Source organism: Leucoraja erinacea, chromosome 3, assembly GCF_028641065.1.
Source record: "Leucoraja erinacea ecotype New England chromosome 3, Leri_hhj_1, whole genome shotgun sequence".
Lineage (NCBI taxonomy): Eukaryota > Metazoa > Chordata > Chondrichthyes > Rajiformes > Rajidae > Leucoraja > Leucoraja erinaceus.
Genome location: NC_073379.1, coordinates 41,254,872 through 41,278,712, shown reverse-complemented (window position 1 = coordinate 41,278,712; position 23,841 = coordinate 41,254,872). Strand labels below are relative to the sequence as shown.

Below are 23,841 nucleotides of genomic sequence, written 5' to 3'. Positions count from 1 at the left end.
TTTTCCAGCATCTGCAGTTCCTTCTTAAAAGCTTTTGATTATCTGCTTTAATATCTGTTTATGTGGTCTATCTTATATTTTCTTTGATAACACTCCCACAAAACATTTTGTGATATTTTACTTTTGTAAATGCCTTTCATGAAGTTCTGTTTTAAAGCATCTTGGTCCATCTTCAGATTGTGACAACTACTTTTGCAATGCAAAACCATTTGTTTTACCTTTGGATGATCTTCAGGGACATGTTGCTTTGACAACTTTGCCAATTCAACTAGCTCTGGTATCCTTTCTTTTACATCATAACTGTTTGTGCAGTTCACCAGGACTGATGCCACAGCATAAAGGATTGTCTTGTCAGCTGACTAAAAGAGAGAAAGAACTGATATTAGGACAATGCTCTATTAATAGCAATCCTATATCAATTCCGCTTTATTCCATATGCGGAAGAACAAAAATAATAATGTAATGGATTTAAGAATAGGAAGAGATTGCTTCACGAGTTTAGTTTAGTTTAGTTTAGTTTATTGTCACGTGTGAAAAGCTTTTGTTGCGTGCTAACTCATTAGCAGAAAGACAATACATGGTTACAATCGATCCATTTATGGTGTGCAGATACATGATAAGGGAATAATGTTTAGTGCAAAGTAAAGCCAGCAAAGTCCAATCAAGGATAGTCCGAGGGTCATTAGAGAGATAGATAGTAGTTCAGTACTGCTCTCTGGTTGTGGTAGGATGATTCAGTTGCCTGATGACAGCTGGGGAGAAACTAAATGAAGAAGTGTGGAAAAAATTAAGTATGGAATAAATTAAGAGTTTTTAACTCTTTTTTAACAACTTTCAACAATGAATGTTGAATTTGATAGTTATTAGTTCTAAAGATGCATTCAGGCATTGGTCTGATGACCACAACATTGTTGATGACATTTGTCCATGATTTCTCACTTAACCAAGCGGCCTGTGTACACACAAGTGAACAAGTAGTAATGCAGTTTCTACTGTATGTTCCACCATGCCATTTTATCAACATGCAAGATAATGTCACGTATCACAGACAAAACTATTACAGCAGTTCAACCGGCTGAATAAACCTTTGGCTTGACTTCACAACCATGAAACATTTAGTGTTCACCATCACCACTCTATGAAATCGAAAGTGAATTCAGGTTTCTACAAATGAATAACTGAGGGCATAGATCCTGAAGTTCTTATCAGCAATTCTACCCTTTTCCTTTATCTCTACTGCTATGAAGGCTTCTCCCATACAATCAAGAGGAAATCAATCCAACATGGCATTGAAGCAAGTTATAAATTGTCTCATAGTAAAATAAACTCAAAATATTCTGCTCTATGAGGTTTAAGTGAGTTGGTATTGACGTGCTTACCTCAGCAACCACTGGCCCACAACAAATGATTTTATACATATAAATTAAGGTTTATTCAGCTAGATCGACTGATATAACATTGACATAGCTGAAAAGTTGACATTTGCTGCATTATAGCCATTATACAGCTATTATTTATTCTTGTCCCATGCTTGGAACAAAAAACAATTTCAATGAAAGCAATGGATTGTGTTAGTGGAGAGGGTATAAACAGAGTCAATATTTCAAGTTTTTTACCTTTTATGAGAATGGGAAGAAATTGCAGATCGAAGTAGATTGCCCTGAAACACTAACCCTTTTTTCTCTCTCCATGGATGCTCCCTATAATGCTGAGAATTCCAGCAATTTCTATGTTATTTCCCACTTATTGAAGAATATATTTTTCTGTTACGTGGAAGGGGTTTAGCTCTCTATGGTAGATGGAACTTGAGCCCATTAAGATTGTGTACCTGTGATAAGTCAAACATTGCCTGCATTGCTGGCTCATCCTGAACAAAGTCGTCTTTCACATCAGCATCCAGAGTCAGGTATGCCATGCCCTCAATTGCCCACTTTCTTGTGCGGGAGTCAATGTTCTGGTTGCATAGCCACCTAAAAAAAAAAAAATCAATGTGTTTACTTGACACAACATTGCATTCCATTCACATTATTCCACTTTCATTTAGCTTGGTTTAGTGACAGATATCGAACACAATCAGGGTAGCATAGCAGCGTAGCTTGTAGAACTGCCAGCTACAGTGCCAGATCCGGTTTCTATTCCTATATGTAATGTTGGCTGTATGGAGTTTGCACATTCTCCCTGTGACCACATGGGGGAATTCCCCGCGGGTGCAGCAGTTTCCTCACACTTATTTCCTCAGAAATAATAGGTAGGTTGGTATGATAATCGTCACTGTAAATTGCCCCTAGTGTCCGCATGGGTGGGGGGGGGGGGGGGGGGGGGGGGGGGGGGAGTGAAGTGTGGGGAGAATAAAATCGGTTAGGGTAGAGTTAGTGTAAAAATGGGAGCTTGATGGTCAGGATTGACCCAAAGGGCCTGTTTCCATGGTATGACAGTCATTGAAAATCCAAGCACTCCACTTGGTGAAGGGAGTTACTGTTGTGGATATCAAGTTTATAGATGTGTGATGAATATCAGAATTATTCACGTTGCCTTTTCCAGGACATTCCAAAACACTTTTCAAACAATTGGTTACATGCCATTTACTGCTGTAATAAAGGAAACACACAAGATCTCATAACCTCAATGATATAATTGCCAGATCATTTTTGAGTGAATAATTATTTCAGGTTTATTTCAAGGTCAAACGCAAGGATCTTTTACCTGCACCCAATAGATTCTCAGTATAAAGTTTCATCTGAAGGTCAGCACTTGCAACTCTTTTGTTTTTCACACGAATATCAACTTAGATAAAGTGTTTAAATCTCTAGATAGGAGCTTGAACTTCCCGTCTTTACCCCCTTCTCCAATTTTGGCAGTCATGGATGATCTGTTCCCCGCCCATTATTTTTTTCTGGAGAACTAATATCTATCTGTCTTCATTCTACACCTTATCATTATCATGTTAGAATATAGATAGTTAAACTGAAAATAATTAAGATCTATTGTTCTTGATGAATTTCTATATTACCTCATCAACTAATTTTCGATGTTTTATTCACTAAGTAGGTTTTCTTTTCTTTTGACATATTTGGACAATTATATTTATCAAGAAATGTAATATATTAAAAAACTGATTCTTCAAAAAGAATCCCAGACTATTTTTTTAACAAATCTCTCTTTGCAAGCCTTGCTGTTCATCAGTAAATTGATAGTCTGGTAGACAATATATCATTAAATGTGTGGTTAATAAAAACAACCATGTGATGGGATGATAAACTATGGAAAGTAATTCCTTATCTATAGTGGTTCCTGGTTTGGATGAGTCTTTAAATCTCGCTTCCTTCTTTTCAAGAATGTTGATGGCCCCGTCACTTATTTCCAGCCCTACCACCCTCCAAATTCCCAGCAAACCCCTTGATCCTGCTCTCTAAACGGTAATTTGAATATCACTGTACCTTTATTGGTACATGTGACAATAAAAGAGCTTTGACACCTTTGATACTTTTAAATCATTCCTAAATTTCAACCCTCCCCTTTTGGCAGATGTGGCTTCAGCTTCTAAGGCCCTTTCTAAACACTTGTGCTTCTTTCTCCGCTTTGAAGTGGTTCCTGAAAAAAAACTATCACCTGGACTAAGCTATGATTTATCTGCCATCATCAGTCGCTTGGCTTCAGCTTCTGTCTCTTATTCACACTTTGCTATATGTCTGTGAATTGTTCTTGGCCAACTTACTTTCTGAGAAGACAAAGTACTGGAATAATTCAGCAGGTCAAGCAGCATCGCTGGAAGACATGCAATCAGTCTGAAGAAGGGTCTCGACCTGAAATGTTGCTTGGCCATGTCCTCCAAATATGCTGCCTGACCCATTGAGTCATTCCAATACTTTGTATTGTACACCAGATTTCAGCATCTGTAGTTCCTTGCTTCTCCATACTTACTTTCTACATTGTTTTGCCAGCTTCTCAGTGGATCCTTCAGAGAACTGCTTCAGAGCGTAATCCGTACCCCCAGCTGATCCAAGCTTGCATAGGCCCTTGGAGAGTACAGACAGAACTTTATTTTAACAGTATTTCTTCATAGTGACACCTACAATTTACCATCCATTGTTAAAGCAACACAAGGAGCTAGAACAAAATTAATTAGGTCGCAGATCTGAACCATTAACTCAATTTCTCTCTCCACAGAGTCAGTCTGACCAAAGCCTTCAACATTTTCGGCATTTTATTTACTATAATATGCTTTACAACGAAATGGCCACTTTTTTTTAATGGATCCCACCACACCATGATAGAAGCAGTAGGCAAAGAGGTGCCGGTCTCTAAGTTAATTAGCTTCTGTAAGTTGTCCCCCGTGTCTAGGATAGAACTATTGTATGGTTGATCATGGTCGGCAAGGACTCGATGGGCCAAAGGGCCTGTTCTTTGGCAATGGAATACAATGGCCACCTCTTGCACTACCATGGACTTGTTTTCCAATTGTATTTTGCACTAACATCTTGTTTTTATGTACTTTTTCTTTTTACTGTCCTGTGGGGTTTCTGTAAAATGTACGTATAATTTATGATTCTGTGCAATGTTTTTGTGTCTGTACGCTGCCGCAAGCAAGGTTTTCATCATAACTGTATTTTCCTGTAATTATACGCAAGACAATAAATTCAACTTGACTTGACAAGAGGATAATAAAAATGCAAGGTTGTGGATCATGCCCAACATGTTTGGCTGTGATAATGAAGAGAGAGAAAGTGAATCGATTTCACAAATAACTGAGGTACAGCACAAATAGCCAGTTCTGTTACATACAGAGAAAGTGAGTTACCATAAGTTGAAATCAATATTGACTCAAGAAAGCTACAACATATATATGAAGTCTAAACTGAAGATAAGTTGTTGCTCCTTAAGCTTACACTGGGCCTTGTTATAACAGTGCAGGAGGTCACCGAGTGCAGATCCGATGCAGCAGTGAGATGGAGAGTTAAAGTAGCTTAGGGACACCCCTGTGGAATGAACACAGCCGTCATACCATCTGCATCTGATCAATTCAATGTGGAGGAGATAGCATTATAAGCATTGAATGTAATAAACGACATTGAAAGAAGTGCAAGTCAATTACTGCTTTACCTGGAAAGAGTGTTTGCTTTTTGTGTCACTGGATAATTGGAAGGCAGAAGGTGAGAGGACAAGTGTTGTATCACCAGCAATTACATAGGGGAGAGTCATGGGAAGGTTGATGGATAGACAGGATGTAAAAGTGGAGCAGGATGTCACAATGGGAATGGATCCTTTGAATCATTAAATGAGAGGGAAGGGGAAAATGTGTCTGACGATGGAATATCATTTCTTATCCCTCAGCTCTACTTAATTATAAAATAAGATTTAGGTAATACAGGAGTGCTTTAAATGGTTTAGAAAGAAGCGTGTAATGCAGAGAACCAAAAAATTATTCTGAAGTAATGATGAGATTGTCAGAATTTATTAGGTTGAACCTCAAAAGTCATTCACGGCAATTCTGCCATTAGAATTGCAGTTCTGTGCCTCCTTCAGTAATTGTTCTATGATTTTGCATGGTAACACTAGAATAGCTGAAGAGGACATAAATGTCATGGTTAATTTGCAGAGCACATCTTTTGCAATATCTGGGTTGATGACATTGTGAAGGAACATTAGTTCAGCCTGTCCCTTAAGGGTTCAACAAGGAAAAACATAACTGCCACATTTTTCAATTCAAGAGCTGGTGTTTCAGATGAATGTCATTCTATTTAATCCCAGGGCAATGTAGAGAATATTTTGGCATCAATCTTCAAAATCCCTCCACAATTGGGAACCAAGACTAAATTCTGGAATTTCCTCCTTATACATCACTACTTCAAGACAAATTTATAAGCCGTCTCTTTGGAAAGATTTTAATTAACTGTTCCAATATCTATTCATTTGACTTGATGTCAAATTTTGACTGGTAATGTCACTGAAAGACATTGGGATATTTAAGCCTCTGCAATTTTTTTTGTGGTGATGTTATAATGAAGTTTGACTAACACAGTCCCAAATAAATTGAACATGAAATTATTCTTCCACACGTGGAATAGCACTTTTGCCCATTCTGTAATCATGTTGGGAATGGCGCAGTTTAGAAAAGGAAATTCAATTAGATAATATTCTTTCATATCCTTGAGAAGGGAATTGGTGCAACTTGATGGGGGCACCTGAAAATTAGGTTACCACAAGAAAATTATAATTTTTAATAATGACGCATTCTGCGAATAGCCCAAATTTAAATTGCTGAAAACATATTGAACTACCTGCTGAGAAAATCATATCTCAGTAACTCAAAATATAATTATAATCAACAGCTTTCAAAACATAACTATTAATACCCTTGCACTTAAACATACCAACAATTCTTTTAATTTCCTCGGAGTCTTGAAGTCATGTGCATTTAGGACGTGTTAATTAGCACTTGGCTCTGGTTAATTCAATTGGGTGCCATTAGTGGCTGAGTGGGTTGGGCTGTGTTTTAGCATGATCTTCAAGTCAATACACAGGACTGCATGACCTTCACTTACACTAGATGTAATCTACAGTTATAATGCTATAATTTCTGTTATTGTAGAGACCCATTACAGTGGGGAAAAAACATTAAGGGCAGTAGGATAAAGTGAGTTTAGTTTTAGTTTAGGGTGGAAACAGGCCCTTCAGCCCACTGAGTTCACGCTGACCACCCATCACCTGTGCACTAGTCCGAAATGCTAGGGGCAATTTACAGTGGGCCAATTAACCTACAAACCTGCAAATATTTGGAATGTGGGAGGAAAATGGAGGAAAGCCACACTGTATGGAAGACTAAGTGGAAACTCTAACCCACTGCCTATAGAGTTAGTAAAAACATTTGAATACAACTTACCACCAAGGCTCTGATTTTGATCTTCTCATTGGTTGACTTCTTATACATGTCCTTCATTAAGCTGATTCCATTACTGATGATGAAACCTGCTCTGCTGGCTTTACTAGCAGCATGGATGATGGCCTCCAATGCCACCATTTGGTCAATCTCTCTCTCCGAACCACACAATGCAACCATCATCTCCATCACCCCTTGCAAAGCCAGAATGCTGTTACCAACATCATAAGGTCCCTGAAGGAGTGCGGACACACACTGGATTGCGTGCAGGTTTTTCTCCATGTTCTTAGGGTCAAACTTGCTCCTGCAGCATCATGGTGAAGATAAATAATAGCATTAGCATTCTTTTCCTCCTAAAACTCAGGCTCAGCCAAAATATTGCTGCTAAGTTTTGAATCCCCACCAATCATCTATAATCCATTAGTCCAGCACAATAAGACTTTCAAAGTCATAGAGACAGCATGGAAACAGGCCCTTCAGCCCACAAGGTCCTCACTGACCATCAAACGTCTATTGACACAAATTCTACATAAATCCCATTTAAATCTCTTCCACATTCTTCTCAACTCCTCCTGGGATTCTAACATTAATCTACACATTAGCAGCACCTAACAGTGTCCAGTTCATCTACTTACCACTCAGTCTTTAGACTTTAGAGATACAGCACAGCCCACCAAATCCACACCGACCAGCGATCACCCCCTACACTAACCTACACACATTAGGGACAATTTTACAACTTACCAATGCCAATTAACCTACAAACCTGTACATCTGGAATGTGGAAGAAAACCGTAGAAAACCCATGCAGTCACAGGGAGAACCTACAAACCCTGTACGTACTTGATCACCACCTCTGTGATAGATTTAAAATATCAAAATAGTTTTAATGTGCATTATTGTTTTCCGTTTAATGCGGTTTTTTCATGGATCTCGCTATCCAAGTGAATGAAGAGCAGCCGCAATTCAAATTCAGATTTCAGGCAAACACGCTTTCCTTTCCTTTAAATGTTTCACCAGTTCAGGTCATATCCAAATTGATCAGCTCCACTCCTATTTCACAAATCATATCAATCTGAACAACATCAATCCCGAACTTCATCTTAGTAAGTCTCATCTTGTTTTGTACATTTTGTGGCCCAATGTTATAAAATCATTGGAAATGCAGGTTAAAATGTAACTTTGACATTGATAATTGAAGTTCAGACAAGAGTTACAACTGTGTTACAGATTTGTGGGCTCACATCCACCAACCACAATGGAATCTCAAGCACAAGAAAGCAAACTCAATGCTAGCATTTATTTCAAGAGGACATGTATACAAAAACATGTATACAATGTTGAGATTCTATAAGGCGCTGGTCAGGCCACATTTAGACTATTGTGAGCAATTTTGAGCACCTTTTCTGAGGAAGGATGTGCTGGTTCTGGAGAGGGTCCAGAGGAGAACAAGAATGATCCCATAGATGAGTAAGTTAACCTTTGATGAGCGTTTGTCAGCACTAGGCCTGTACTCGTTGAAGTTTAGAAGAATGAGGGGGGATTCATTGAAACATACAGAATAGTGAAAGGCTTGGATAAAGTAGATGTGGAGAGGATGGTTCCACTAGCAGGAGAAGATGTTCTTTCAGGAAGGAGATGAGGAGAAATGTCTTTAGTCAGAGGGTCATCTGTGGAATTATTTGCCACAGAAGGATGTGGAGGCCAAGTCAGTGGATATTTTTAAGGCAGAGATAGATAGATTCGTGATTAGTACAGATGTCAGAGGTTATGGGGAGAAGGCAGGAGAATTCGGTGAGGTGGGAGAGATAGAACAGCCATGATTGAATGGCGGAGTAGACTTGATGGACCAAGTGGCCAAATTCTACTCTTGTTCCTTATGACTTTATGACAAAATCCAGGATGGCATGGCATTGAGAGTGTCGCACTTGTCAGTGGTGCTGCCTTTTGTACAAGACTTTGAATTCAGGTCTGTCAGCTTTTTCAGGTGGGCAAGAGGAGTTCCCATGGCATGGTTCCCAAGGAAACCAGGGAAGTTCTCACTTGTATCCTAGTTAACACTATATAGGACGGCATGGTGGATCATCGGTAGAGTTGCTGCTTTACAGCACCGACATCCAGGTTCAATACGGGTGCTCTCTGTATGGGCTTTGTACGTTCTCCCCATGACATGTGGGTTTTCTCTGGGTGCTCCAGTTGTCTCCCACACTCCAAACATAAGCTTGTAAGCTAATTGGCTTGGTTAAATTGTAAATTGTCCCTAGTGTGTGTAGGATGGTGTTAGTGTGTGGGGTTTGCTGGTCGGCAAGAACTCAGTGGGACAAAGGGCCTGTTTCTACGCAGTATCTCTAAACTAAAGTAAACTAAATGTCCCTCATTGAATAACACAAAATTAGATAAGCTGGCAATGATCAACTTGCGTTCATATGACTTGTGTAGAAAGGAATTGCAGATGCTGGTTTAAACTGAAGAAAGACACAAAACTCAGCGGGACAGGCAGCATCTCAGGAGGGAAGGAATGGGTGGCATTTCGGGTCGAGACCCTTCCTCAGATGACTTGGATGTCTACAAGTGTTGTGTTACTACAATTCAAACGTACCTCATTGGTTGCAAAGCGCTTCAATGTTGTAAGAACTGCACGTATATTTTTTATCAGTACCCTACATCAGCGATTAGTAATTCAATCAATCCAGCCCTAAACAGAATGCTGTAATATGAGCACTAGTTATACTTTCTCATGCTGGCATCATGGAAAAACATATTTGCTGGTCCATTGAGTTCCATTGTAGTAAGAGGTCACTTCTTGTTTGGTTAGTGAGGTATTTTTAACAAATAGTCTGCTGAGTTCAAGATAAGCTGATTACTGCAACAACACTTCTATATTTTTCAACTGTAAATTAAAAAAAAATAATATAATATCCCTTTTCTGATGCAAACACTTTCTAGTGACCATGTAAATTCCAATCACTGGCTGTATCATGAGGTATTCTCGGAACTTTCAACTCTTCCCATCAGTGCAAGAAGAGTTTATTACTTTACCCTGTATGACGGTATATCCCACCTCCGGCGAAAGAGGGCTCAGTCAAATTCCTACTAAATTAGAAATTTTATACGATCGTGCTCATAATCTAAATCAGGCAAATCATCAGCCATACGACTGTGACCAAATGTATTGAATAGGAAGGAACTGCGGGTGCTGGTTTTCACCAAAGACAAATGTATTTATTGGTAAAAGTGACATCCTGAGATTGTAAAAGGCAATCTCCTTCTTGACAAGTCAAGCTTCTTCATTCTACCTTGGCTAATTTTCTAAATCTACTGCTCTCTAGTATGGTTATGTTGATTTCAAACTTTGTAACCGGAATCATTTTACTATATTCACTTCTCTTATTTGTATTTCTGCAAGAAGGAAGTACATGCAATGGAAATATTCTTGCGTGTTCGATATGCCACATATGAATCAATAAATAATTTCAGAGGTTATATAATGTTATTTCTCTTTAATTGCCCTCATTTCCCTAATAACCAGATTACTTCATCAACAGCTTATCCCCTCTGCAATCCTCTTCTCATCCCATCAGAGATGTTCACTTTGTCCTAACCATCCTTGTCCCACCCTCTCTGCAACCTCAAGTTAACCTGTTTCCTCTCTCAAAAAACTCAGCAGGATAGGCAGCATCTGTGGAGGGAATTGGACAGACACGGTTTCTGATTGGGATCCTTCCTCAGACTGATAGAAATAGAGAGGAGAAAACTGGAAAGGGAAGGTGGATAGCGGGACAAAGCCAGGAAAGTGATGGGTGGATATGGGCAAGGGGGAGGAGGGGTAATGGGCAGATGAGTGCAGTCGGTGACAAAGGATAAAGATGAAAAGAGTCAGATCAGGAAAGGACAGGAGGGAAATGTAAAATGGGACGGGGGAATATGGATAGAAGGGGACAGGGAAGAGAGGAAAGAAGGAAGGAAAAAAGGGAAATGTGGGACTCCACAATGGGAGATGAGCTTACGAACGGGGGTGACTGAGATGACGGGAGATGGTGAAAGAAATGTTGTACACCAGAGTGAGGGGGGGGGGGGGGGGGAGGGGCAAGGGAAAGAGAGGAGGGATATGGGCGAATATTACTTTAAATTATAGCTACTATAGTAACTAGCAATTTAATTACTATAGTACTATAGCAATTAAAGAGAATTAACGTTATATAACCTCGGAAATTATTTATTGATTCATATGCGGAATATCTAACTCGCAAGAATATTTCCATTGCATGTACTTCCTTCTTGCAGAAATGCAAATAAGAGAAGAGAATATAGTAAAATGATTCCGGTTACAAAGTTTGAAATCAACATAACCATACTAGAGAGCAGTAGTTTCCCCACAAATGCTAACAGTGATAATGAGCAGAGAATCTGCTTTAGTGATGTCCAATAAAGGATAAATATTGGTCAAAAGACCAGAGAAATCCCTTTGATATTCTTCATTACATTCCCTTAGACTTAGGATGGCTGCCATTAAGCTGTAGGGAATGCAGAGATGATTTACTAGGATGTTGCCAGGACTCAAGGGCCTGAGTTATAGGGAGAGGTTGGGCAGCATAGGACTTTATTCCTTGGAGCGCAGGAGACTGAGGGATGATCTTACAGAAATGTATACAATTATTAGGGGCATAGGTAGGATTAATGGAGTCTTCATATAAAATCATGAAGGGAAGAAATTGGGTAACAAGACATAGTCAGTTTCCCAGGTTAAGTGAATCAAGAACATGATGGCATAGGTTGAAAGTGAGAGGGGAAAGATTTAACGGGAATCTGAAAGGCAACTGTTTCACATCGAGGGTGGTTTGAACATGGAACAAATTGACAGAGGAAGTAGTTGGGCCAAATGCAATAACAGCATTTAAAGACATTTGGAGAGGTGCAGAGATAGGAAAGGTTTAGAGGGATACGAGCCAAATGGAGACAAATGGGACGAGCTTCGATGGGGTATCTTGGTTGGCATGGACATGTTGGGTCAAATGGACTGCTTCTGTACTGTACGACTCGATGACAACTCTGCCTCTGCTAATGGAATTAAACATCAGGTAAAACAGGCGGCTGGGCCTCCGGCACTTACGTTACGTATACCTCACAGATTTTTCGGAAATTTGCTCGTTCCACATCATCTCGAAGATCATCGTAAAGCTTGTTGAGTAAGATGGAAGCAGTCAGGCAGGTATTCTCAGTCATGGGCAGGCAGTTTTGCAGTTCGGGGAATTGTCCTGCCACTTTCAAAATCTTCCTCAGACCTGAAGGTGAAATATTTTTCTTGAATTGGATACAGAGAGAAATCGATAGGCATTGGGATTTATGGATAGTACTGGTAAAACGATGTAACTAGGGTAACTGAAGTTACAACAAATTGCACTTCTTTCGGTATTTTCAAATGTGTTCGAAATGTTTGGTCTTTCATAATATAATAATAATAATAATAATAATAATATATTTTATTGTCATTGCATGTCAGTGCAACGAGATTTAGTATGCAGCTCCAACCGATGAAAAAGAAAAGTAAAATAAATAAATAAGCTGTGTGTTGTGACCATCCGAGGGAGACAGTCCAGGGGGGATGGGGGGGGCACTCAGCAGGGCCGGTTCAGAGCCGCTATAGCTCTGGGAATAAAGCTGTTTCTGAGTATGGAGGTTCGGGCGTAGAAGGTCTTGTAACGTCTGCCGGAGGGAAGTAGTTCAAACAGTCCGTTACAAGGGTGTGATGAGTCTTTATGGATGCTGACGGCCTTCCTGGGGCACTGTCCCAATGATCCTCTGCGCTCTGTGAACGAGGCACTGAAGAGCTCTCCTCTCCGCCTCCGTGCAGCTGAGATACCACACAGAGACGCCATACGTTAATATGCTCTCTGTGGTGCAGCGGTAGAACGTTGTCAGCAGCTGTTGGGGCAGACCAGTCTTTTTTAATGTCCTCAGGAAGAACAGTCGTTGCTGTGCCTTCTTGACCAGCGCAGCGGTGTTGGTGGACCATGTGAGGTCCTCTGAAATGTGAGTGCCCAGAAACTTAAAGCTGGACACTCTCTCCACATTTCCACTCTCTCTTCATTTCCAGTCTCATGAGTTTCCTCAATTTCCATTGCATCACCATTGATGACTGTGTCTTCAGCTGTCAAACTCCTAAACTCTGGAATTCCCTCCCTAAATCTCTCTCCTCCATTCAAATGCTCCTTACAACCCGACTATGAGCAATCATTTGGACATCTACTCTAATAAGAGGCTTACGTCACTTTTTTTGAGAACCTGTCCTGCTTGCTTCTTTGGAGAAGTTATATAAATGTAAATTGCTGTAGAAGTTGTTGATGTTTAGCTCTCCTCTTAAATGGCCCAACAAGTCTTTTGTTTCACGGGCAATTAAGGGTGAGCAGCAGGTGTTGGCATAACCAGCAGTACCCATATCCCATTAGGACAGATATTATCCTTATGTACTGCAGATTGGCACAGTTCCTCTGGAGAGCTTAGATAACAATCTCAGTATTGACACAAGGAGCGGAATTAGGCGGCTGAGTGGCGCAGCGATAGTGCCAGAGACTATGGGTGCTGCCTGCATGGAGTTTGTACGTTTTCCTTGTGACCGCGTGGGCTTTCTCCGGGTGCTTGGTTTCCCCCCATATTCTGAAGACATACAGGTTTGTAGGTTAATTGGCTTCTGTAAATTATAGATTGTCCCTCGTGTGTAGGATAGAGCTAATGCATTGAGTGACCGTTGGTCAGCATGGACTCGATTGGTCAAACAGCATCTTTCCACGCCGTATCTTTAATGTCTAAAGTGCAGCTCCAACAAAGCTCCAATAGCCCAGAAGTTACCTCCCTGCAACATTACTTCATGATATATAATTCCACAAATTATGGAGACATACGATGAAGTGTTTACTAACCCAGATCAATGGTGTCCAAACTTCTGGTGTTATCTTTAATGCCGAGGTCCTTTCGAGGTACATTTCTAATCAGGACAGTGAGGGCCTGATCCCGTCCATGTCCTGAGACACTGGGGTGAACCAGCATTTCCAGGAGATGTGTGATTATCATCTTCACGTCCTTTGATGTGTCTGCAGAAAATAAAACAGATTTACAACCAAAGAATTTATCTTTTCAAATACATGGCGAAGGCATGAGCCAATAATATTTACATTCAGATCATTTGAGGTCAAACCAGTTAATTGTTTAGAGTGAAGTCAAGGGCCAATTCTCACGAGGTCCTAGGAGGTCTTTGTAACTCTCCTTCATGCTTGAGAGTAGTCCCCGCATACTCAAGGCCTCAGTTATGTCGCAGCGTTTTTTTTTATCAAGGAGGAAAATTCCCGCGAGTAAAAAAAGGTTGCCATGGAAAAAATTCATATTTTTTTACTCGTAGGTTTAGTCGAGGTAGGTTGTAATGCTATCGTAAATAATCAAAGGTAATCGAAGGTAGTTGAAGGTAGTCGAAGGTAATAGCTCGTTAGGAAAAAAAAGGTAAGTAAACCGACTGGTAATGTTAAATGCCCGCTAAACTTTATTAAAAGTTGTCTGGCTTCTTAAAAGTTAATTAAAAGTTGTCCGGCTCCCCTCCTTCTTCCCCCCCCCCCCCTTCTCCCCCTTCTCTCTCCTTCTCTCCCCTTCTCCCCCTCTCCGCGCTCTCTAAAGGACTTACCGTAACTGTGCCAGCCGTCTTTTACCTTCCTGTTCATCGTGGGTGTGAATTTCAGCCAGCACTCCCCCGCTTTCCCTGGCCCCCACCTTTGCGATGTGTGTGTGTGTGTGTGTGTGTGTGTGTGTGTGTGTGTGTGTGTGTGTGTGTGTGTGTGTGTGTGTGTGTGTGTGTGTGTGTGTGTGTGTGCGTGCGTGTGTGTGTGTGTGTGTGTCTGTGCGCACATGCAGACGGTCGATCCAGCTCGCGGTTTCATCACTGACGGTTGATCCAGCTCGAGGTTTTTCAGGCGAGTGCCCTCGAGCGTGAAGGTCAAGGACAGTCGCTGAAAAGGCGCGTTAGTGGGACAGGCCCTTTAAGTTTAAGAGTATATGGCAGCAGCTCTGGGAAGGGGAATTGCCAGATCTGGCCTGGTGTTACACATTGGGCCCAGAGGTTTTTTGTTCAGATCCCACTCCAGCTCAAAATCTAAACTGCGCCATAAAAGAGTAATTGCCACATTCATGTTGTCAAGGGCGATTGTGGATGGACAATAAATACTGGCCCTGTCATCAGCGCCCGCATCCCATAAATTAATAACAGTGAACAACTTTCAGAAGGGAATTGGATAAATAATGGCACAATTGGCAGGGTTTTAGCAATAGCGAGAGCAGAGTGATTAATTAGGTAGATCATTTAAAGGTCTCCAAATAAATAATGGGCCAAATATTTTCCTTTGGAGCCTAATGATTTTATATAACACTAACTGTTTTACACATTGATTCAGTAAAAGAAAATATGAAGTAGAAAAATGTGAGCCGCTGCCCAACAGTGCTAGAGAACAGGGTTTGGTGCTTCTGTGTGGAGTGTGTACGTTCTCCCTGTGCCCGCTTGGGTTTCCTCCAGGTGCTCTAATTTCCTCCCACATCCCAAAGTCGTGCAGGTTTGCAGAGTAATTGATCTTTATGTTGCCCCTGGCGTGTGTGGGGAATAGAACGAATGTGGCTGGGTGATCGACGATCCTCGTTGACTTGGTGGGTCAAATAACCTGTTTCTATGCCGTATCTCCAAACTAAATTAATCTCTAAACTAAACTAAAACTGACAAAAGAGAAATTGTCAATGCTTTGGCATAGGTTTATCTGTGAAGCTTGTGATGGTGATAATTAGTTACTCCCTTTGTCACCAAATGAGTTCAGAGACCATTAAGGAAATGCCTTGGGGCACCCCAAATGTAACTAGATATAGCAATGCAGGAAACCTTCATTATAACGGACCATGGTGTCCGTTATTGCCAATTGGCTGCTATATTCAAGTAAGGGATGGCCGTGTGATAGAGTATCATTGCACAATTAGTAGAAACAAAGAACTGCAGATGATGGTTAATATGCAAAAGGACACAAAGTGCTGGAGTAACTCAGCAGGTCAGGCAGCATTAATGAAGAACATGGATGCTCTCCATAGATGCTGCCTGACCTGCTGAGTTACTCTAGCACTTTATGTTCTTCATCATTGCACAAGTGTTGATCGAACCAATTGCTTGTCAATTGTATGGCCTCCTCAGCCTATCTATGCCTGTGTTCAAAAAGGGACTATGGTGTCTGATTACTGCAGGGACACTCCGTCCACTAGAACCAAAATCCTTTATAAAGAGACCCATAATAACGAGGGTAGATCATATAGCAATATTACACAATTAACGACAACATTATTGTCTGATTTATCATTTATTGACTATAATCATTGCCTAATATGTTTTAAGATGAATAGTTTCCCTTTGTTAGATCTACTTCTGTTACATGCATTTTTAGTATCTCAAAACTCAGATACATACCAAGCACCAGAGCTTCATCTTTCCCATGATGTTCCTTACTATCTTTGCCTTCAAAGTTATCCAGGATGGTCTGGAAGAGGCTGGATGTTGCCAAAGCAATCTCTTCATTGTCCAAGGCCATCCAACTGCAAATCTTATCTAGTTCCACAAAATGTAACACAGCCAATGCCTACAAACATAAAATGATCATCATATTTGTATCCTACCCTCCTGATAAAGAAGACACACGGACATTGACACGTGAAATTAGCAGGCATTAACAGATGTGAAACAGGAGGAATCAACATGATCAGTACTGATCTCAGTTCACCTAACTTGACCCCATATGTTTAGTTAGCGAAAGACTAAAATAAGGTAAGCCGCCTACTCAGTTAGTATCAGAACTATCCATCTGTAGCCGAAATATAGTTCCATTCTCTCCACAGATACTGCCTAACCTGCTGTTCATTTTCAGCATTACGTTTATGGTTTCACGTACCAGCAATGCTCTGCTCTACATTTTGCGACTTTTATGTCCTTTTATTTGTTTCTACTAACAACCCTCATTAATAAATCAACCAGATGGTTGTACAAACAATATATCTTCTGGGCAATTCTGACCTCACCCTATGAGAAATTATTCCTTAATTCTATCCTCCTCCTCTGCTCCCTCTCTGCCACTTACAGTAATACTAATGATCTTCCTTTTTTCCCGATGGACAGACATGGTTAACGTGGTTTAATTTGTCCATGGATATTGCACAACCTCCTGGCTTTTATCATTTTCTGTATTAACTTCAGCTACACAGCAACTGCACTATTCTTTTATATCTATTTTAAATTATTAATTGTGTAGGCAGCTATTGCATTCTCGGGAGAGAGTTCCTCGCTTCTTCCAGAATTTGCAAAAATATTCTGAAACCGATCTTGAATAGTTTGCCTACCTTTGTACGACAATGCCCTACAAATTTTCTCTCCAGGTGGTCCACTAATTCCTTTCTTCTTTTTCTTCTTGCGTATGGCATGCACAGCCTAAAGTTGTAGGACTACTTGTTCTATTTGGTAATATTTGATTGTGCACACCAGGTTGATTGCATTCGTCGAAACAGGGCGGACCACATGAAGGTTGCAATATCCCACGCCAACCAATTTCTTTCAAATTCTCATTCAAGCCACCACTTAATCTTTCATAACCCCGAAACAGCAAGCCAAATATTTTTAATGTCTACTGTCAACCAATCTAAAGCAGAGGGTTGACATTCAGGGACACTACACTGTAGTATATTCAAGGCCCATTCGTCTTCCCAAATCTGTGATTCTGAGAAGTATACACCAGATCTCCAGATGAGGCTGATCTGTTTTTCCCTCTCAACCCCGTACTCCTGCCTTCTCCCATACCAGTCAGAATCGTGTTTTTTCATGAGAATAATCTGCATTTATTTTAAAAACAGAAGTTCTATTTAAAGAGTTTGGGGTGTTTTACACCAATAGAATTCTGTCACATCTGAATATCAAGCATATTTTGCTTTAAGAATGTTGTTTATTGACAATGCAGAATTTGTGCGCAGTCTTCTGACCAACCACTTTTGATTGTGGATGCATAATAGGCCATGCTTCTAAAAATGTGTAACTGGAGGGGCAGCAGGGAGTCCAAAATAGTAAAATTAGCAACATATAGGCAACGATGAACTTGCAGGTTTTTGTTATCAGTGGCAATGAATAAAGTTGAGCCATAAGGTCGTACAGCACACAAATAGGCTATTCAGCCCATCATGTCCATGCTGGCCTTTTACCTAACATCATTAATTCCATTTCCCTGCACTATCTTTCTCTGTCTTGCCTCATGCCTGTCCAAATGCCTCTTAAACATAACAATCAAAGAAAACTTTCCTGAACTGAACCAAAAATAAAAAATGAAAAACTGAAGTTGGATGTAATTCAATCCAATTCTATGAGTATTAATACTTACTCTTGACTTATGACGACTGCACATGCCTGAAAGTGTCCTGATTGCAGCAAGCATCATTTCGTGCTTCTTGGTTTCAATAAGCTGAATCAACAAATTAAGGCCATTGTTTCTGAAGATCCTCTCAGCTCCTGCATCTTCCCTTGCGAGCACAATCAAGTTATTTGCAGCCTGCAAGAAATCACATTTATAGATACAAACACAAACAGTTGAGCAAACTAATTGATTTAGAAGCGTACAAAGTGTATGATGAACTATGACCGTCTGTCTTTCTTCTATAACTAAATTGTGAGCTGGAAGGTGAAGACCCCACACCACCTTACTCAAGAACACAAGAAGGTAAGAACATAAGAAAATAAGAGCAGGAGAGGCCATCAGGCCCTTCAAGCCTTCCCTGCCATTCAATGTGATCGTGGCTGATCTATGCCAGCCTCAATTCCTCTTCTGCCTATTTGTCCATCCCGCACTATTCCTCAATCTTTCAAATATTTCCAATGTCCACCATCTGCCAGAGAAGATATCCACCACCTCTGTGAGAAGAATCTTCTACCTACCTCCGTTTTGTATGTCGGGTCTCTTATCTTCTTGTTATGCCTCCTTGTTTAAGATGTTCACACTGGTGAAAACATCACAACATCTACCCTGTCAAGCTCCCTTAGGATGTTATATGTCTGAATAAGGTCACCTCTCATTATTCTAAACTCCAAGGAACACAGACTATTTAGTCTCTTTTGATAGGGAAACATCTCTGAATTCACCAGGAATTAGATTGTTTTTGATAATGAGACCAAAACTGTATACAATATTCCAGGTGAGACCTCACCAACACTGTAATTGCAACAAAACCTCCATATTTCAAAGCTCTCCCTTTGCAATTAAATTTAAAAAAAAACATTTGCCTTCTCACTAGTTGGGCCTGTTTCTAATTTTAGTGAATATCTGGAACATTTCATGACAGCCAAGGAGTTATCACTGATGTGTAATGTAATGTGTTGCCGCCAATAACAAGCTTGCACAGACAACAATGTGTCCACCAGGTTTAGTTACTGTGGTTGGCTGGACTCTGGAAACATCCCTTCAATGCAGAGGCAGCAGGATGTTTTACCTGTAAACAAAGGAGACAACGGGACCTCTTCATAACCTTAATAGCTGATTTTTTTTAAAGTGGCAGGTGCTGAAAATTGGGAATAAATACAGGAGATGCTGGAAAAACTCAGAAGGTCAGGCAACATCTGCAGTAAAATAGATTTAACATCTCATCCGAACGATGGCACATCTTACTGAGTTCCTACATTGGTAGACCATAGGAAGAGGTAATCATGAACACCAATTCCTTCTTAGTTATGAAGAAACCTTTGTATTATTATAGTTCATTTTGTGATCTGAGAAAATTAAGTATTTCTAGGTAGCCATTTTACAGGCACCATGTTCCCACTGGATAGTTATGTAAGAATGACCAATTTATCTAGTTTATTAAGGTTGGCCAAGGAAGCACTAGTATCCATGAACCTGGGAAGAACATCCCTGCACATCAGTCCATCCGAGAGGAAACTGGCTTAACATCTCCAGCGGAACAACATTTACACAGCGTCCACCATGGACTTTGAACCAACAACCTTCTTACCAATAGGTGAAATTGTAACTATCTGAGCCACAGGGCTGATAACTCTAACTTTGCTGGATATAGACAAAACAAAAATCTTTCCTTCCCCCAGTATCCAATCCACAAATAAAGGAAATCAGTCCAAAGTTGAACAAACCTTTTCCTTCCTTTCTTTATCAATACTCTCGTCAAGTAAAACTTCAAACATCCGTTCCACTCTCGAGTCTGTGGAGAACTGAATTTTTAGCTGTGGGGGGGGAAACAGTATATCATTATCACTCCAAACAGAGAGACATAAAAAAATCATTTGATGGCTTAGTCTGGTTTCTTTACACTTTCCCTGTGAGAATGGGAACACTCCCATGATCTGAATACACAGAGAAGGAATGATTTTGATATAGATTCCACCAAAGGGGCAATGAGGCATAGCAAGGGTTCACAACCTCCAAATAGGATATTAATGCGGACATCAGGCAGGGCCGATTGGACGGATTTTTCCAAATTGGGCCACGTGCCCAATGGGGGCCCCATGTTAATTTTCCGTATTTCATATGGAAATACAAATTCGCTATGTTAAATAAAGATTTTTTTTTAAATTCACCATACGGATTTTTTTACAAAACGAACATGGATAACAAACGATGTGTTAACTACTGCTGTAACACTTGTCGCAATTTGAGAGAGAAGAGAGAGGAAGGGGGGAGAGAGAGATGGGGGGGAGAGAGAGAGATGGGGGGGGGAGAGAGAGGGGGATATTGGAGAGAGAGAAGAGAGGGAGAGAAAGAGAGAGAGAGAGAGAGAGAGAGAGGGGGGGGGAGAGAGATAGAGGGAGGGGGAGAGAGAGAGAGAGGGGGGAGAGAGAGAGGGGGGGTGTAGAGAGAGAGGGGGTGCAGAGAAGGGGGCAGGAGAGAGCTCCTTTCTGCTTCACAGCCTGCGGTGCAGGCTCGAAGGGCCGAATGGCCTACTCCTGCACCTAATTTCTATGTTTCACCACCACTGTTGGCTGCCCTTTGTGGTGATTGGAGACCAAAACCAGTTACCCTTTAGATCTCCCTCCCCCTACCTCTCACTACCTCCCTCCCCCTCCCCTTGCCTCCTTCTTTAGAGAGGGGGGGATGAGGGAAGGAAGGGGGGTGAGGGCAGAGGGGAGAGAGGAGTGTGCCTTGTTTGGTGGAGAAGAGAGATGTGGGAACGCTGTACGCAGGTGGTGACTCACTCTCACACTGGGATCCCCCCCCTGCCATAGCGCAGTCTGAGTCCCTGCATCCCACCTCTATGGAGCGAAGGGAATATGCAACGTTTCGGGTAGCAACACTTCTTTAGACCCGGCCCGAAACGTTGGCTATTTCCTTCGCTCCATAGACGCTGCCTAACACCCGCTGAGTTCCTCCAGCATTTTTGTCTACCTTCGATTTTCCAGAGTCCTGGCCCGTGGTGGCTCCTGATAAGTGATGTGTTCCCTCCGCGGGTGCTGCGTTGCCCACTGAGTTCCTCCAGCACTCCAGCAGTGTTTTTTTGTTTGGCTCTGAAGTTGAAGGTGGATCCCCCTGTGTCTACCTTCAACTCCCTGTCTGTGGTGGCTCAGCGGGACGGGCAGGGGCTCTGGGGAGAGGTTTGCGGATCTGGTCGAGACCCTTCTTCAGACAATCACAAATACTCTCACCGACGAGAGTTCAGTTCAGTCTAAAGACGGGTCATTTCTCCAGAGTCGCTGCCAGAGGTGAGCGGGCCGGCAGAAGGCGCTGAGATGGCAGTCGGTTCCGCTGTCAGGTGATGGAGGCCACTCGTAGCCACGCGAGCTGCTTCCCTCCCCGGCCACAATGCGGTGGCGCCCGGAGCGTAGCGGCAGCAGTGAGTGAGTGTTACTGGCATAAACCCCGACCCTCCCCTTCTCAACGCTCCTTCCCTCCTCGCAACTTTACCCCTGGCTAGATTCCTCACATGATGTGAAAGGAACTCTCCCCCGAATTGTCATGTTACTCACGACACGTGACTCAATCACAATGATTTATTTATATATTTCTACGAAAAAAAATTCCCAATTGGGCCCCGCACCTCCTAAAGCCGGCCCTGACATCAGGCTCACGTCCATGCATTCAGCAGGTTACCTTAAGCTTTGCAGTAAACATTCTGGGACTGCTGAGGAGTTTACATTGAACCTACAACACAAATAAAAAGCCAAACTGCTCTGTACTGTTTTTACACCCCATACAAGCTTCTACTGAAATGTTTTCATCTCACCCCCATTATCAGTCCCCTCTTCTCTTCGCTATTAAAATGGACACAAAATGGTGGAGTAACTCAACAGGTCAGGTGGCATATCTGGAGAAAATGAATAGGTGACACTTCAGGTTGGGATTTTTCTTCAGACTGATTGTGGGAGGAGGGTACAGGAAGCAAAAAAACCCAGGACAAACCAGGGCTGGCAACAGATGTCCTCAGGCAGGGAGGCTTCCTGATGGACTACCTATTGTTTAGGGACAGCGAGATCCCCTTCTCTCTTTATATATTCCTCTCTTAGACAAATCTGTGGTATTAGCCTCAATCTAATGCTAATTAATGAAAGAATGAATGAATGAATTGGCCAAGTATTCACATACAAGGAATTTACCTTCGTGCTCCGCTCACAAGTAACAATATGACATACAGCGACAGTTAAGAATGACACATAAAACATTCAACATTAACAATAAAACATTATTGATTAAACATGTGAATTAAATTAGATTGCCTAATTGAATGTTCTTCACATTTTCACCACTTTCTAAGGAAGTTAGGAAGTCTAAGGAAGTTTCTCCCGACTTCCCCAACGAATTTGTCAGTGATTGTATGGTATTTATGGCCCCAGTTTCTATCTATCTCAAGGGAAATCATCCCTTCCATATCTGCCCCAAGAATCCAGTCATAATGTTAAAAACATCCCTCAAATCATCTTAACTCTCTCTTTTCTGGAGAAATAATCCTTGTCAATCTTTCTTGTTGGAAAGCCTTGTTAATCTTTGTTGATAGTTATAACTGCTCAGTTCTGATCTAATTTATCCCTCTGTATCATTTTTTAAATATAGACTCCGGGCCGGTGCACAGTTCTCCATGTCTGGTGTAGCTAATGTTTGATGCATTACTTCACAGCATTCCTGTTCTTTGATTCTCTCTCCAGAGTTGAAGCCTGTGGGGGTGCTCTATCAGCATGGCAACGTTTAAATGGCTTAAGCAACGTTGGAATATTTACTTTGGCCATGTGCCAATTGGGGCTAATTCTATGCTTTCTTTTCTGTGCAAATTAAACATTGGTTGTCGAACATACAACAATTCGGGGGCAATGCCCCACCTATGTTAAACTGTGATGCTGCAAAGTATTTAATACAAAAACAACTCATGTTTCAGAAGTCTTTTTCAAACGCAAAGAAGTTTACAACCAGAGAGAATTTTCACACAGAGAGTGGTGAATCTCTGGAACTCTCTGCCACAGAGGGTAGTTGAGGCCAGTTCATTGGCTATATTTAAGAGGGAGTTAGATGTGGCCCTTGTGGCTAAGGGGATCAGGGGGTATGGAGAGAAGGCAGGCAAGGGATACTGAGTTGGATGATCAGCCATGATCATATCGAATGGCGGTGCAGGCTCGAAGGGCCGAATGGCCTACTCCTGCACCTAATTTCTATGTTTCTATGTTTCTATGTAACCAATAAAGCATATTTCAAATGTAGTCACAGTTGCAATGTAGGAAATGTGGAAGCCAGTCACACACAGCATGCACTTGTAAATAACTTGTTACATCGTGATTGATGAATATTTAAAATCTTCACCATTATGTTTACATTCTTTGGTTTCCATTTTGCTTTGAAAACCAGAATCCATTTGGGTCTGAAGCTTATAGATTGGCTGGATTACTTAAAGTAACGGGTTATCCAATGGGCCTCAGTTCAACATCACAGTTTATT

The 23,841-nt window shown here is 41.3% G+C and overlaps 1 protein-coding gene across 1 annotated transcript in view; it reads right to left on the bottom strand.

Annotated features, from left to right (window-relative positions):
• unc45b (unc-45 myosin chaperone B) overlaps window positions 1-23,841 on the bottom strand; it is a 53,294-nt gene that overhangs the window by 17,883 nt on the left and 11,570 nt on the right. The window contains exons 5-13 of the mRNA XM_055632513.1: window positions 20,061-20,150; window positions 18,304-18,471; window positions 16,356-16,524; window positions 13,795-13,965; window positions 11,988-12,159; window positions 6,881-7,181; window positions 3,922-4,016; window positions 1,829-1,970; window positions 219-359 (exon numbers count right to left, since the gene is read on the bottom strand). Coding sequence (XP_055488488.1) covers window positions 219-359; window positions 1,829-1,970; window positions 3,922-4,016; window positions 6,881-7,181; window positions 11,988-12,159; window positions 13,795-13,965; window positions 16,356-16,524; window positions 18,304-18,471; window positions 20,061-20,150 — 1,449 coding nt within the window. The remainder of the gene's footprint in view (window positions 1-218; window positions 360-1,828; window positions 1,971-3,921; window positions 4,017-6,880; window positions 7,182-11,987; window positions 12,160-13,794; window positions 13,966-16,355; window positions 16,525-18,303; window positions 18,472-20,060; window positions 20,151-23,841) is intronic.